We start from the raw sequence: 16986 nt of genomic DNA, 5'->3' as shown, positions 1-16986 counted from the left end.
AAGTTAATTGTTGTCTTTTTCGGCTTAGAATTTCTCTCTGCTTCATAAAAAGACGCTCTCTCAATGGTGGGCACAGGACTTAAACTGTCCTATTTCTACTGCTTTTTCAGCGCCACATTTTCGACAGTTGAACGCTTTGAAATTCTAGTTAAGCTGTTAATAATGTGTGTTTCCCACTGAGGTGGAAGGCTCCACTGATACAGCTGATTTTACGCTTAGACAGAGGAGAACGTTGAAAGAGAAGCAGAAACCCGCAACTCCCGTGCTTGGTGCTCCAAAGATCAAGAAATGAAACTCGAAACTTCACTAATCTCATCGCTAACCAATTCCCTCGAGAACTAGTTACTTCCAGGAGATCTTAAGACCATCTTTTATATATATATATATATAAAGTTTCAATTCTGTCTCTGGGAAGAAAAGAAAGTGAAAGGAACGTGGTGTAGAAAAGTCAGAAAGGCGCCCATGAGCTCCAATGAAGCTGTGAGCGAGCTCGGCCGTCAGATATGAATTGGGTGGAGCTGAGGTGGTTGCGACGGAAGGCGGTGATGTCATACGTATGAGGTAAAGCGGGGTGACATATACGAGTATATTCAGAAATGCGTTGAAAGCAATAATCCAAGTAAGCAGACAAGTGGATTTCATTTCGGCAAAATACACTAGAATAGTCGTTGAGGGACGTGGTTCCTCACTTTTTCCTCATATGGAACAGGAAGAGCAATCACCGCAGCGCTTCTTTAAGGAACTGCTTAAAGATCAACTAGGCTCGTTTCCTACAAACGTGCTCTCTAATAGAGGAAGTAAGAGACATATAGAACAGAAACAGATATAAAAGTTCTACTACATCAATAAGAGAGACAAAACTTGTGTGTGATGATGTAAAAACAACACTCAACAAAAAAAAATGTAAGTCAGAGTGAAAACGTGGTGGAGGGAGGAAACCGTATGGCTTTAAGGCAGAACCTAAGCGCAAAAAAAGAAAGGAAAAACTGCAAAAAGACGATAGCACAGCAGCTTAATAATTCAGCTTGGAATTTTCAAAACCGGTTCAAATATACGAGTTGTTAGATGTATGTATAAGAAATCATCTAATATTGTTCGAACAGATTTACTCAAACGTTTCGCCCTCTATTCTACGAGGTTGTTGGAGTCGAATAGATGAATGGACCTGTACTCTGATAGCCTTGCATTTAGGCAGTCAGCTCCACCATCGAGTCTATCACAGTTGCAGCAACAATTGACGAATAAGCGATCCTTAAGAATCACCTAGGAACCAGACCATTCTCACGAATTTGAATTTGAATTTATAACTGTGGGAGATTGACTTATCACCACGAAAATCTCTACTTCGCCTGCGACTGAGTGGCATTTAGGAGTTGAAACTAGCTGTGAGTGGGAACAATGTAATCCCGAAACTGAAAGAAAGCTTCAAACATCATCAGTACATACATGAGTTGTGCTTCTGGAGAAGGAGGCGCAATCAAATTCTGTAGTTGGGATCAGATTCAGAAGCATGACTACCGACGAATAAGAAGCACTCTAAGTGAATCGCATAATAGACGGAGGGAAATGATGATGTCTTTCTCAGCGAGGCTATCCACTGGGCCCGCAATGGAAGATCGATATCCTCGCCGTGCAGAGTGCGCTACAGTGGAGTGCGTGAACCTCGAATGTGTGTCCGTGTATGTGTGTGAGTGTGTGCATGTGACTGGAATCGCTTGCCCTACCGTTCGAAATCGTTAGCTTACGCGGATGAACAGACTATTGAGTCTGCTCGTCAAACATTCAACGAGTTTCCTCTACCTTAGTGACTGATACAGGAGGGGACGCAATTGGCAATTCTAATACGATACACGGACGAAGCGAAAGTAAACAACTTACCTTGACAATCGATAGAGCTTAAAGATCATTTTTCTGGTAATCTCCCAGACTATGTACTAGAAATCCTTGCTCTCGCGTCATCCCTTCTGTCCTCTATAGGATACTAGGAGATCTTAGTTAGAACATTCCAGAAATCACGGACTTTTTTTATGCAAAAGTAAAGACTAGCTACTTCATTTTTATGGGCTGGAATTATTTTCTTCGGAAAGAGTTACTTTTAAGGAATCAGAAACCACCTCATATAAATCATAATGCGTAAACCACGCCCTTGACAACTTTGACGAATTACTCGGCTAGCTATAACATCTTTCAGGCTTAGCAGAAGCTCAGCAGTTTTTTTAATCGGATTCGTACAACACTTCCAAAGTACTCAAGATAAATAAATTACTATCCAGGACTAAGCAGATTAGGGGAACATAAGAAGGAGTCGATCTGCTTCTGATCAGCTTAGCAGGGATTCATGAAGGTTAAATGTAACAAATGCAGTTACGGGCGAAAAGCGGCAAGAGTTAGAAGAGTGAAGCAGAATTCACGCCGAACACATGAATCATTCATTGACCGTCGATTTTTGAATATTTTTACAGCTTATGAGTGCAGGCATTCTGGAATGTCGCGGCTCAAAGTACAGTTGAGAAGCTTAAGTTACCAGTCGATCCACTCAAAATTTTCATTCCTACCTACTAAAGGCTTCATCTATAATACAAAAAAGTGTCAAACTCTAATCTCGTCACCTTCCTGACCATGTTATAATACAGTTTTGAGTGTGAGGATGCGATAGCGTCAGCCACTTCCTGTAATACTGGGGAAGCCTCCATGTAAAAGAATAAGAAACTTCTTCGCCGTTTATGGATGTGATAACGCGATGCGAATGAGAGGTTCATGCGAAAATGTGGAATCCGAAATAAAAAATTGGAAGATTATGGTTTCCCCATACCATTTCAATACGAGAAAATAGTGTTGACCACGAAATTCTCTTTCTGGAAAAGACATCACTTTGCACGCACAATTTGTGTGCTAAACTCATCAATTCTTATCATTAATGAAAACATCCGGAGGAAATGTGGATTGCAATCAAAAAAATCCTACCCTCCTTGCTGAATGTGACACTTGATCTGTCTTGGCCAACAACAAACAAACCTTAAATATCCGCAGCCAATATAAATTGATCATAGATGAAACAAGCGAAAATTTTGCTGAACAAACAGATGTTAATATGCAAAATTTTTGGTAGTCCACAATCCCCGACTACTATCACTATCCTATCAGAGACTTGAATTTGGCTTTTCAACTTCTTTCAGTTGTTAATTATCTATTTCACTGCTCTAGCTCATGCACATTTTCGCCAAAGCACCAATGTTCAAGGAAATTTATTTATATTTTTATGCATCCAAAGATAGTGAATGAGGCATCTTCGCAATTTTTCACCGGCAAACCAGTCGTTCTGAATAACTGACTGCCATCCATTTGAGATATCGGAAATACATGAGTTTACAGTACAACCTCATCTGTTCATTTTTTTCTCTCCAGAGACAATCGAAGCAAAGTAATGAATAAAAAAGTATAGTAATCGTAGTAATGAATATCGTGCAAAAAAGTCAAGAAATCGATTGTATTCATAGATTTCAGAATATCTTGATGGAAGTGCTCCTACTTCGATACAGTAGTTGTGAAGTAAAATGTGGCTAATTAAGATTTAAGAATGGTAATCATATTAAATAATATGATTTAGGTCCAATTTTTCTTCTTACGGATGAGCCATGCCTTTTTTCAGCAACATGGATGCTTATGCAGTAGGCCGAATCGCCAATTCTTCGACAGAAGACGAAAATGACGCGGATCCGCGATCTGTCTTTTGTCGAAGAATTAGCTATTCTCCTGCACTTTTTTGCAATCTACGTGTTAGATCAGTGAATCCTCCGTTAGATATTGGAAGATGTATACTGTCTTATTGGGTCACAAATACGTAAGGTTTCGTACCGTTTCAGGCTAAAGTATTCGAAAAGCACTCGAAATTATCCAAGAGCATTTGAATTACTCTATTTACGTCATGTAACCAGATACGTAAAGCTCAAGCAATGTTCGAAAAACAGAGGATATTCATGAAATTCGTAAATGTGAATGGTAAGCCTAGTCTGATGTAATAGTTTACTCATCGCTCTTGAAATATTGCGGCTAGATGAGTTAAGCGGCATAACGTTATCTGACACAACGACTATTTAAAAATCGATCGAGACAGTCAGCAGAAAGCTATTTCCAGGGCCTACAGGTCCAGGATGAGTATTCTTATCTACTATTTGTTCACTTTATTCCCGAAAAACACCTCCGTGTCTTTGCGTCAATTTTGATGTATTTCAAACTACATAAATTAACCGATCGCCACCCGTAAACTTCGGATGAAATATTGTCCGCGAATAGGCGCGGACTACAAAGAACTTCCATTGTGTCATAAACAGAGAATTTGCTTTGCATGGACTTCGACAAGAAGTTGACTCTAGTTGAAGAATGGCCATGGATTATATGTGAAGGCGTATTTTCTAATGAAACAGTTGGTGCTCTTCTGCATCAGAAAAAGTAGCAGCATAATTGTAACCGCACAGAAGAGTTATGACCAGTTTTTGACACTCAGTAGTTGGGAGATAACCGTAGAATCGGAAAGCTCGTTATTTCATCCAAAAACCAAACATTGCCTTCAAGCAATGACAGCTATGCCATCAACGATGTATCACATTTTCGACAAGCACTGTAATCGGTAAGGTTATTGCCAACCCGAATCGTGCAATTTTCCATTCCTCCATATACATAGCGAGCATAAAGCTGTGAAAAAAGAGTGCAAATATTCTTTGTTCATCCATGTTCTTTCGAAAGCTTCGTTTATCTTTTTTTTTCGGTGATCTCTTTTTAAGCGAGCCTCTATGTGAATAACGCAAATCCTAAGAGAATTCATTGATTGCTACAAACGCTGTTATTCTTGCTTAAACCATTTGTTCATTTTCATTTTTGAGGAGTGACCTGCCGATCTACACTGATTGCTGCATCTAAAAATCCCTCAGCTGAGAGCAATTGATACGGCTGCCTGTTGTCCCGTTTAATTTTTCATCAAGAGAGACTCATTCTCTCGTGTAATGGGCACAATCTACAACATGACATGAAGACTGAATCCCCTTAGAAATATAAATCTAGCAGCGGACCACAATTGTGAATGCATCCACCACTGACAAAACATTTTGCAGAACTTTTTACACATTTTCCAGTAGGAAAAAGTTTTATTTCTAGCCTCTACACTGGAAAAAATTGTACCATCAACGACGTTAGCATACTTGAAATACTACCAAAGATGAGTCAACAACCAATTTTTGGCGTAACAACACAGCTGCTTGGAGATTTGATGAATGAACCAGTTGTAGAAGTCAGAGACATGTTACGCTCACAAAACAAGTAGATAGGTTTACCAGCATCGTAGCTTTATGATGTGAGCAGGATTGAGGACTTTATTAGAGAATGATGCCATACAATAACGGACTTAGCTTGCCACGTCCATATACATATATATATATTTATTTATTTATTTATATTTATATTTATATATTTATATGTATATCCATCTATATCTCCATCTCGTCCATATATATATATATATATATATATATATTTTTATATATATATATATATATATATATATATATATATATATATATATATATATATATATATATATGAGGCCGCGCATACGAGTCTGATTGCTACCTGCACGTGGTGGCCCTGCTTTAACTGAACGCAATCAGACGTTCGAGTGTACGCATAGAGAACGCACGAGCTATATAACCCGCACTGTTATATGGCGAGAGATTCCTATACACTGCAAAAAGGTGCCGCCGTCCAGCACATCGCCAAAGCCCATAATCTGAAAGGTCAACTGCCTGAAGGGAGCATGGAATCTTTGGCAACAACGATTCGTTTCGTCACGCTGAACTGCCGAACACTATCGAGTGAACTCCAACAAGCCGCTCTATCCAGACTTCTGCGATATCTCTGTGTGCCTTTTGCTGCACTGCCGGAAACACGCATGAGAGATCGGCCCGTCATCAGCATCGAAAATTACACCATACACTGCGGCGATGCTGATGAGAACAAAATAGATGGCTGCGCGATAGCTGTGAGGAACGATTACAAGAACCTGGTGGAGGAATTTGCCTCAACGTCGTCTAGATGCGCCTTTGTACGATTGCGGGATCGCACAGTACGTAAAACCGTGAGGACAACAATAAGGACGCCTTCTATGATGAACTCAATGCGTTGATGTCTAATCCGACGTGCTAGGAAAATGGTATTATCCAGCGAAGCGCAAGTCGGACAACGGTGACTGTCTGGCTGGGATCAACCCTTTAAGCAGAAAGCAGTGAAGAAGAGCAGCGCAAGCAGAAGATGAGGACTCTTGAACTTCAGCTCAACTACGTTCTGGCGAGGAACATTCCTCTGGTAGACGTCCGAAAATCTAGAGCTGTTTGGCACGTCGCGTTCGACTCTGACCACCGTCCAGTTCTTCTCACTTTAAAGACAAGAGAAACTGAGGAGTTCCTCTTCAACAGAAATTCGACATGGCAGGTCTGAAACACGAAGAATGCAGAACGAAATTCCGCCAACGTGTGCTTATTCATGATGGAATACGGACTAGGAAGAAGCTTAGCTTAGCATAGCGATGCGGATTACTTTACAAAGTGCATCCAGGACGCTGCAAGGGACACGCTCCCGGTCATATTGCCGCGGAAGAAGTTTGCCTTTGCATCTGTGGAAACAAAATCCAAGTACAATTCTGTATATGCCGCGCGCAGCGCTGGTGACTTCAACCAGGAAAAGCGTCTTAGAAGGAAGCTGCGTCGTCAACTGCAACAAAACCGCGATAACGAGTGGACGTCAAGAGCGATGGAGTTTGAGAAGGCGTGGGAGGACAGAAACCCACGGAAAGTCTATGCTCCACTAAAGCAGTATAGCGGCAAAATGAAAAGATGTTCCCCTGTCCTCAACACTGCCAATGGGGTAGCTGTCGGTGAAGCAACCCTTCCAATTTGGAAGGAACACTTAAAGGCCTTGCTGAACCGGCAAGCACCGTCAGCTTCTGAACTCGAGCACGTTCATTGCCCGACTTATGCGGTTAACGAGGAACCATCGACCGTGTCGGAGGTTCTAAGCTGTATTCAAAAAATGAAGACTGGAAAATCTGGTGTAGACGACGGGATTAGCGCAGAAATGCTAAGACATCTTCCTCCGTCTGGGATTCGTGAGATGACAAAGATCATCTGTTCAATATGAATAGACGAAAGGATACCTGATTCGTGGAGACACGCTATCATAATTCCCCTCCACAAGAAGTTATCCGTCACGGACCCCAGGAATTATCGAGGAATCTCCTTGCTGCGCGTTATGTACAAGGTAGTGGAGCGCATTATCCTGGACCGACGCATTAAACATCGCGAGGAAACAACGCGCGACGAGCAAGCTGGCTTTCGTCCTGGCCGATCTACGATTGACCAGGTGTTCATCGGCAAGAGAGTGATCGAAATCTGGCAGCGGTATTCGAAGCCAATGCAACTAGCGTTTCTGGACTTTGAAGCCGCGTTCGACTCTCCTCACCAAGGCCGTCTTCTAAACGCTCTCCGCGCAGATGGAGTACCTGGAAAGTTCGTTCGCTTGCTTGATGACATGAATCAACGAACAACTGTTGCAATTCGAACACCAGATGTCTTACCCCAGTTACCACTTCAAACGGTGTGGATCTATGTACCACACCGTTTGAAGTGGTAACTGGAGTAAGACAAGGGGCAGTGGCAGGACCTTTCCTGTTCATTTTCGCCATCGACGACATTATGCGAAGAACAGTCGACCAGTGTCCTGCCGAGATTGCCTTAGCACCCCTTGACTGACCTCGACTACGCCGACGATGTTGTTATATTCGCGGAAAGCAGTACGAAACTTCAACATGTTGTCAACCTTGTATCGAAGTTGGCTGCAGCCTATGGACTACGCCTACGCCCTGATAAATGCGAGCAGATGTGGATCTCTTCGAGACCACGAACGGGAATCAGGGTGGACGGACAACCGATAGAACTCGTCGATGAGTTATGTTACCTAGGCTGTACGCTGAAGAACAATGGCAGCTGCGACAGAGATGTTCAGCAAAGATGCGCTAAGGCCACTTCTGCATCTAACTCCTTAACGAAATGCCTGTGGTCGACCCCCATCACCAACGAAGTCAAGCTGCGAGTCTACTTATCCGCAAATCGCCCCATCATGATATACGGATAGGAGATTTGGGCAACACCATCAACGGTGATGGAGAAGCTTGATTGCACGGAACGAAAGCTGCTTAGACGGCTTCTTGGCTACTTTTGGCCTAGGGTATGCCAAGAACAATGGCAGCTACGAGAGAGATGTTCAGCAAAGATGCGCCAACGCCACTTCTGCATTTAACTCCTTAACGAAATGCCTGTGGTCGACCCCCTCGGTGCAATCAAGCCTCTCCATCACCGTTGATGGCAATACCATCAACGATGATGGAGAGGCTTGATTGGCTACTTTTGGCCTAGGGTATGCCACAGTGAAAATCTTTACGCAGAAATTGATGTGGTATACCGGCGGATGACACGTGGAAGATACTAGCATCTTGCATCGCCATCGAAAGTGGCTAAAGTAAATCGTCTTCGCTTCTTTGGTCATATATTAAGGAGACCGGCAGATCGTCTTGTTCAACGAGTTCTGAGGAGTTCGCCGGGTTCGAGCTGAAAGAAGCCAGCTGGCCGAAAACGGAAGTTCTGGACTGAGGTGGTGAAAGAGGACCTGAGGACACTCGGCGTGGAAAGGCAGTTCAGGCGAGACGTAAGGTTTCCCAGAATATGAAATAGCGACGAATGGATTGATTCTGTGCAAGTTCTCGCAGAAGATCGAGAAGATTGGGCAGAGGTGTGTTCAAGGGCGGCACACCTCGGTGAAGATGCGGGTAATCGTGTCAGGCGATGACATCAGCCCGCCGATTATGTCAGGTGAGTCATATATATTATATATATATATATATATATATATATATAAGAAACGAAGTTCCAGAGGCCAGAGAGACGGATCCAACGGCATTGAATTGGTGCGCCGGTGCCGGTAATGGATAAAATGTTTTGAGATGAGTCCTACGACGTCGAATTGGACGCGTCAGAAAGCATTGAGAATTCCTGCACAGGTGGCGCAAGAGGGCAAAAAGAGATGACACTGGTGCAACAATAATTCCAAGCGGTTTTATCAAAAAATGAACGAGACGTTGTGAGCCGTTTCATTGCTGTGATAACAGCATGTGTTGTGTTTCATCCCTAATGAGCTCTTCCCCATATCTGTTTCCATGCATGCCTGTCTCAGATTGGTAGTATTTTTTTTAAAAATTCGAAACACGGAGCTGGAATAGCAACTAACAGGTTACGTGATCTGGTGCCGCACCATGCCTTTATCAGAACGATTTCGTCATGTGAACACGTCATTTCGTATTAGCACATTATACGGCGCCAAATGTTGCGTGGGAAAAACCCATACTTTCCGTAACGTTTTTCGAAGTGTGTCGGTATCGAAGGATTATATGTCTAAAATCAAGTTCGAATGTTCTCCAAATGAAGTACTGACCCTTTCAAGGGGTCTTTTAAACTACTAAACTATTAAATCGTTCGTTAATGAAGTCAATCAACATCTTTCTTCAGTGCTTAAATTTCTCTAAAAAAAACTTTGGAAGAAGCTCTGTTAGGAAGAATAAAAGTCTGGTTGCAGCAAAAATCTACAGAAACTTCGATTACTTATAGTTTTTATTGAGCAGTGAAACCGGAACGTTAGAAGTCTGGAGTCCGGCGTTAGCAATACGTTCAGATTGATATTTATAATAATAGAAACTAAACGATCTAAAGCTAATAAGGATGAATGATACAGGATGCAATAGAAATAACTCCTACATTTTGAAAAATCAAAATGTGGGTTCTTCAAATCAGGTAAGGGACACTTCGTTGCGTTAGGGAGAGTACATGATAAAGTCTTGAGTCGTCGCCATTTCGTGATCGGGTGAGCATCCAGGCCTTGTGGTGGTGGCTTTATTCAAAAAGAGCGGATCTTTAACTGCGCCGCAGAGGGCGCTTCCCAGTTCGCTTTAGGTGCTAGGGCTGTGCCTGTTCCAAAACATCTTGCAGCGGGTTCAAAGAGTAAGGACAACAGGACTGCACTGAAGAAAAACCACCCGGATGTTCCAGGAATCTGAGAACACCTAAAAACATCGGGCTTCCTTACACGAGGCAGTTCCGTGGCCACCGCGCTCTCCTGATTTAGGTCTGTGTGTCGTTTTTTCTGGAGTACCTCTAGCCTGGTTTTCAGACATCGTCCTTGGTCCTCGGATTAACTAAAGAGGTCTATTCAAGATGAAATTGAAGGAATTTCGCCCAATATGCTATTGAGAGTGATGACGCTGATGCACATTTGGAGCCGTACTTGAGAGGGAAAAGTCTCAAGTACGGCTCCAAATGTGTATCAGCCTCAAGGCCACCAGTTGGACGACATAATTTCTGAAGCTTAAAGCAAAATAGAAGTCTTACATTTTCGTTTGGGAAATAGAAGGTTTTTCTTGATACCTGCCATTTTTTTTCAACCCTCCTCCCTTGGAAATATGAGTTGAGTGTGATTAACCTGTACTTGCCATTCGGAATTGATACATTTTGCGTTTGTGATCGAGGCTGGAGGTCAGCTTAGGGCAGTCAGACTGCAGAGATGGGAAGATAAAGGTTTTTGTTCTACCACTGTGCCTCTTCGAGTGCAGCCGCTTACGTAGCTGTACCATTTCGTTTTGACCTCACTATATCAGCCCGTAATTCAACCCAACCGCACCTAAATCCTCCGTTTACTTTATTTCCCTTTATAATCCCTTTACTTCTCAAATAATGATTGTGAAAGACACACTACGATTTGCATGATCTACACTTGATTTACCAGAGGTATTGTTCATGGGAGGGGGTCACATGACAACTTTGATGTGAATCACTAGGGTGCCACTTAAAGGCATCACTCCACGAATCTGAGGTGGTACGGATTTCAGGTGGAGTATTCGTATACGGGATCGTGGATTAAGGAGAGGAGAGTGACTCCGTCCATTTCTTCCTAATTGCCGTAAAAACGACCCTGAAGATACGGCTTCGGGCGCTCTGGCGCCCTATTTTCTAGAAAGAGTTCAACTGGAGCGAAAAAGCCTTGTGCGGTTAAGTGCGAAATTATTTCTTGCGTTCTTACTTTAACAGAACATTGTTTTCTTCTTTTTTTTTTTTGCTATAGTCGAATGTGAATAAGTAAGTGAATAAATAAGGCAGAATAAAACTAGCAATAAAAATCCGTCTGAGGGTGTGTGCGCTTTACAAGTTACTTTCTAGCTAGCTAATGTTGAAGTGCAACAAGTTATCTTCATTACAAGTATATTGCGACTCTTTTGTAATAGAAAATTGTGCGCATCTCCATTCGTTGAAATCTTTTTTTTTGAGGAATGGCTTCTTCAGGAAAAAGACAAAGCTGGCGGTTTCCCGCTCTTTAAGTTTCCGTCTGAGGATTAAAGACAGTGCTTACAAATACATAGTTTTACGCACCTTCCGCAGTAATTTTATGTGTGTGTGTGCAGTGCGTTTTGCAATTTCGGCTGTAGCTAGAATGCACAGCTCTCCTGTGCTTCGTACTTCTTTCGCTCAATTTTCAATGCATTCTAGAAGAACTCAGGAGACGTTCCTATTCGCTGCAAAGTTGTTTCTCAGCAAAACCTATCTGCCCTCGTCATAGGATCATTTCACGACAAATGCCCCCAACAGTTGGAGGATGAATCAAGTGACAACTGACTTACTCATAGATATTCAAAGGAATTTTGCCACAAAACGATGGTGTGACATTTTCGGAATGTTTTTTTTTTGCATTTCTACTCGCATCATTACTCGTCAGGCTTGTCTCATCACCTGTAAGGCATTTTGTTTTTTTGTTGATGGCGGGAAAAAACGGCGAAATGAATGATGGCATACGATAAATATTGTGGGCTGGGTGAAAGGGAACGATTAATTTCCACTACACAGCAGGGTTGAAACAAAGGAAAGCATTGAGCAAGGCTCATGAAGATCAGCTCTGGGATTCCCTTATTTTAGTGTTTTTAGTGTCGAATAGCAGAAATGAATACTTTTGTTCATTCTATTCGGAAAATGTATTTCTCGATACATACAAGACGAGGCGAAAGTGCACGAGCATTTCACCGAATGCAGGCCACATGTAGTCGATAATCGGCTTCCAAAGAATATTTGAAATACTCTCACAGATGTGGAGCTTTAGAAATCATCCTATTAATATGATGCACTATTTTCATGTATAGGAATTCTTTATGAGAATAGTGCATAATATTAATAAGACATAAGGAATGCGCGAAATAAGCAGCAAGCAATGTTACGGTAGAGAAAATGCATAGAGCAAAAGGAGTTGAATTTGAAGAGTAGCTCTTCAGGAGTTAAAATGAACCTCAGCTCATGTTTTTTTTTCTGTTCTTCCTACAACATTGGGCTTTAACATTTAGCGATGTCTAAACCCTTAAGAACACACTTTAAACATGCGCTTTAAATGTAATATTGCATATGTAGTGTGTGGCTTAGCAGATTATGGAGAGAAAATAGGTCACAAAATGTATTAAGTTTGCAAAAAAAAAGACGAAAGAATGCTTGAAAACAATCATGAACAAACAAGAGCAACAACAAACAAGAATCATGAGAAGAGTGAGTTTTGTTTGAGCAGAAATTCTTCAAATATTAAAACAGCCTCTGGTTCTCGGTGAAAATAAGCTCCTTGGATTCGTAGGCTCTCCTATTTCCTATTCTTATTAGTTCCCTTTCCTTCACGACTTCGCAATCGGAAGGAGTATGCGTTGATACCTCTTGTCAGCGTCACATTAAAATAACCGAAATGGGTTCCTGTGATAGTACAACTGGTGCATTTTTTATGATTCAAATTTTTATGAACCGACGTCATCCGTGAGAGGTGACATCGGGGTGCTACTTAGAGTTCACAGCGACTTATTGAATGCCGCAATGTCAACAAAAAAAAAGAAATTTTGACGAAAAATGGCACGAAAGTGTGCAACGATAGTGATGGGAAAGCATTCACATGCTTTCTAGTGCGGTGGGCTGTCGATCGGAAAAGTGAATCCTTCTCGGATTCCACCGCACTGACATGCGTTTAGCATTTAGTTGCTAAAAATGTGCTGCAAGGGTTTCGCAGTGATTTATCGTCCATACATAATTAAGCATCTTTTTTCTTGAGTTCACATGATCAAAGTCCTATCAGAGAATCATCATTTAGTTCAACACATATCAATCATGCTATATAATAACGCGCTTAGTCCGTGTGTGTGTTTGTCTGTGTGTCACGAAAATACTCCATAATGATGCAAAACTCTGCTCCCGTGAGGTGTCGAACCATCGACATGCACTTGATAGGCGAGCACTCTACCTCTTCACAATTGTCCAAACTATATGGCTATGCATTTTGGCATTGATAAGACAAGTTAGTTTCTCTCATATGTTAGTGAGGGTAAATAAACTTTTATGTGAATGCATACTTCCAAATTTTCAAACTATCATGCTGTAATTGGCGTATTCTGTCACGTGTGTGCGCCTGTGTGTGAGCATGTCTTAGTCAAGAAATCCAAAGAAGAGAGGGAGACAGATACCATGGCGTCGGTTTGCGCTGGAGCCCCAATGCGGTAAAATGGAGTCAGACGGGTCCTACGCCGTCGAATTCGTGGCCGGGAGCCAGATAACAGTGAAATGGGGTGAGACAGGTACCACGAGTTCGTAATGGTGCGCAGGTGCCAGAAAGCTATAGAGCGGGAAGAGATGGGTTCCACTGCATCGGATTGGTGCGCGGGAGCCCCAAGTAGAATTGGTTTCTGTGGTTCCTTCTCATATCTATTCCCCAGCATGTCTTCCTGATGCTGCTAACATTCTTCCTTCAAAAAAAGAAAACGCACATACGAACGGCTGATTAAATGCAATACATAGTAGCCAACAGTTTACGCGATCAGACGTAGAACGTTATTTTTATCACTACGATAGTGATATTCGCTTCATCTGATTTTAGCACATCATTCTTTGCTAATAGTGGAGAACAGATGAAACTCAGACTTCGAATAATGTTTCCAAATTGTGGAGGTTTGAGAGAAACATAGATGTAAAATCAAGATCGATTGTTCTCCAAATATAGAACTGAGCGTTTAGAGAAAATCTTTCATCTGTGCTTAAATTTTCGGGTAAAAAAAATTGAAGAAAGCGTTGACAGAAAGAATCAATTCTAATTTTACAAAAATGTCACCACTGTTGTTTCTTATTGATCGGTGAAGCCGAGCGAAGCGAACAGCAAAAAAAGCCTGAGGCCCGGCTTTAGCCGGACGTTTAGGCTGGTTTCTAAATAATAATATCTGAAAGTCAAAATTAACCAGTTTTTTTTTCTTACATTTGACCACTTATACGCTTATCAGAGGGAAGTTTATGATAGTACTAACATTTCACAGTAATTCACTATTTTTATCTTTTTATTATTTTTTGTCTTTAAACTTTTTTATTTCTACCCATTTTTCAAATAATTTCCAATAGTATTCTTTATTTTCAACAGGTGTATACCTTATAAAAACTTCAGTAAGAGTAAGGAGTAAGAGAAGAAACTGGGAATTTTCAAAGTAGACATGATTTCAAAAGAAATTTTATCGACAGGGTAGGTCACAGCACACGAAGACGATCGCAGGTCAGATCGCAGCTATTAAAGTTTCTTTAGAACTGTAATGGACGCAGGCTAGAGGATCGTTGTTTTCTCCTGAGCGCTAGCGATGACGTCTTGTGCGAAAAATAATAGCAAACTACCGGGAAAACACCTCGATATGCGATTCAATTTGAATTGGCGCTCTGTATGGCATGACGAACACCCGGAGTCGATATTTGCATCACGTCGCTTTCCACTTCAGCGGAACAAATATATTGGTTAACATATTTGTTAAAAATTGGAACCAAATATAGTAAACTGCTTTAAACGTTGCACTCTCACATATGAATCGATACGTTCATCAGAAATGAGTAGTTTTTAACATCAATTAAGTCGAGTTTCGATGAATATGTTAATAACAAGTGAAAAAAGAGGGATACCTAGAAAGGACTAAGTAACGTCGAGGATTTCGTCGTATTTCTTCAATACTAAGGATTATTCACCTTTATTTTATATGTGGGAGACGATAACACAACAAATTATAAACGTTTATATATGCAAAAATTGAATAATATCCCGCAACCGAGCAATTAATTCCATATTGCTGTTCAAAAACGGTGAGTACGTGACAGGAAAAACTCCTTGAACTAATATATTTCAGAAACCAAAACAGCACACAATTAACTTCTGGACTACATATACTTCCTGCGAAGCGAACTTTAGCTGTGTAACACAAAACACGATTATTTTCATACGTTACAGGTGCGGATCCTTGTAGAAGAGAAGTAACGCGTCTGCCGCTTTGTGCAAAAACACAAATAATTAGTTCAGTATTAGATCAGAACTTAGCTGATGTTTCGCCGATTGGTGCATAAATATGCAATTAATAAGTGACAAGGATACTTCTAACACCATGTTAAACGTATTTGCTGAATTTTGCTCTATATTCACATAGGAACTCTAGACTTTACCACCACGAGAACTTTCCTATACCCATTTCTATCGAAGAATTGAGCACTAACAAAGCACACTTTATTAGATACCTACCGTTAGTGTTTTCTTTGGCTCGCAGAGTGCACCATGCCAAGATAGATAGAGTCACTGGCAGGCTTTCAGATGAAATCCGTCGATTCGCTATGCTGATCGTAGTATAAAGATAAGCATAAGTGACCTCCCGCCTCGATAATGGTATATAGCAATAGAGACATTTCATTTGGAGTTTTGGAGAGTAATGGGTAAACTAATTCAGTGCAAGACGTGAGAACCTCGAAATAGTTGCTAGAATGTCGGAGTCCAGCAAAAGGATTTTTAAGTAAATGACATTCTCCAGGTGTCCTAAATTTTACGGACACTTTTGCAATTAATTAAATAAATACATATCGGATGTCATAATTCAGAAATACACAAAAAATCATAAAGCTACATTGAAGAAGTATGGTAAAATGCAAAACAAAACCAACGGCTTGCAGTGTAAAAATGTTTGAAGAAAATGGAGTGCTGCACGGTCATACTGAGAAGTGGATTTTAGTTAATATTGCTTTCTTAGCTTTCATGATTTCAGATAAAAAATCAAATTAAAGCGAGGGTAGGTAGCACATTAAAGGGGACTTCTGCAGATTGAGTTTAAAAAATAACTGTGGCATCAAAGCAAAGAAAAGTTCGGAAGAAAAGAAAAAAGGAAGAAAAAGAAAAAGCGAAAACAAAACCTTTTTGATATTTACACATTGACGGAAACAATTGTTAAGCAAATAATTAATGCAATACTTGAATTATGCTTAAAAGAACAATTTGTCATTATTTCATAAGTTCTTCAGGAACTTGATCCCAAGTAAGAGTCTATGCACATGTGAAACACTCATGCTCGATACAAGTGTAGAGAACTGCACTAGGAGAAAAAAAATGAGGTGATTCTCCTAGCAAAATTAGATTAAACTGAACTTTGTCCGTGCAGATGCTAGCAAACGAACAGCTTGGGGAATATTAAAGAAATGAAGTAGAGAAGAGAAGTTGTGGGTATGTATGGGATCGACTTATGAACGCTTGAGAGGAAAGCAAGCATGAAGCGATAATGTTAATGCACACATTCGTGGATCTGAGACTACCACTGAATTTCCTTCTGGATAAGTCACGTAACTGAGAGAAACACGCAACAAGAAGAGACTCAAAAATTGTTATTTGATGACTCAAGAATCTAAAATTGTTCATAGAATGCTTCGAACAAATTCGAAGGAAGGACCAGAAAATAGGAGTACACTACAAATGAGAAACAAAAAGTTTCGAAAATTTCGGTTATTTATATCAAAGCAAGATTACCATAACAAAAGATAAAGTGAATTT

General features: G+C 40.9%; 2 protein-coding genes across 5 annotated transcripts; both read left to right on the top strand.

Moving 5' to 3' along the window:
* Positions 1 to 5713: 5713 nt before the first annotated feature.
* RB195_006157 (uncharacterized protein) lies at positions 5714 to 7185 on the top strand (the record flags this gene model as incomplete). Of its 3 annotated transcripts, none has more annotated exons than XM_064179065.1 (2): positions 5714 to 6115; positions 6604 to 7185. In XM_064179065.1, 2 exons carry the CDS (start codon positions 5714 to 5716, stop codon positions 7183 to 7185), a joined length of 984 nt encoding a protein of 327 aa, XP_064036054.1. The 3 variants fall into 3 exon arrangements, with proteins under 3 accessions (XP_064036054.1, XP_064036056.1, XP_064036055.1); XM_064179066.1 differs by lacking the exon at positions 5714 to 6115 and adding an exon at positions 6301 to 6480; XM_064179067.1 differs by lacking the exon at positions 6604 to 7185 and having other exon boundaries at positions 5714 to 6175.
* Positions 7186 to 7296: 111 nt separating this feature from the next.
* Positions 7297 to 8178, top strand: RB195_006156 (uncharacterized protein; the record flags this gene model as incomplete). 2 transcript variants are annotated; one of them, XM_064179064.1, is made up of 2 exons in its annotated part: positions 7297 to 7641; positions 7783 to 8178. In XM_064179064.1, the coding sequence occupies 2 exons, from the start codon at positions 7297 to 7299 to the stop codon at positions 8176 to 8178; spliced, it is 741 nt and encodes a 246-aa protein (XP_064036052.1). The 2 variants fall into 2 exon arrangements, with proteins under 2 accessions (XP_064036052.1, XP_064036053.1); XM_064179063.1 differs by lacking the exon at positions 7783 to 8178 and having other exon boundaries at positions 7297 to 7677.
* Positions 8179 to 16986: the final 8808 nt, after the last annotated feature.

This window comes from Necator americanus, chromosome I (assembly GCF_031761385.1).
Source record: "Necator americanus strain Aroian chromosome I, whole genome shotgun sequence".
In the NCBI taxonomy this organism is placed as follows: domain Eukaryota; kingdom Metazoa; phylum Nematoda; class Chromadorea; order Rhabditida; family Ancylostomatidae; genus Necator; species Necator americanus.
Note: the sequence above shows the minus strand (reverse complement) of the source record. Positions and strands in the feature narration are given on the sequence as shown.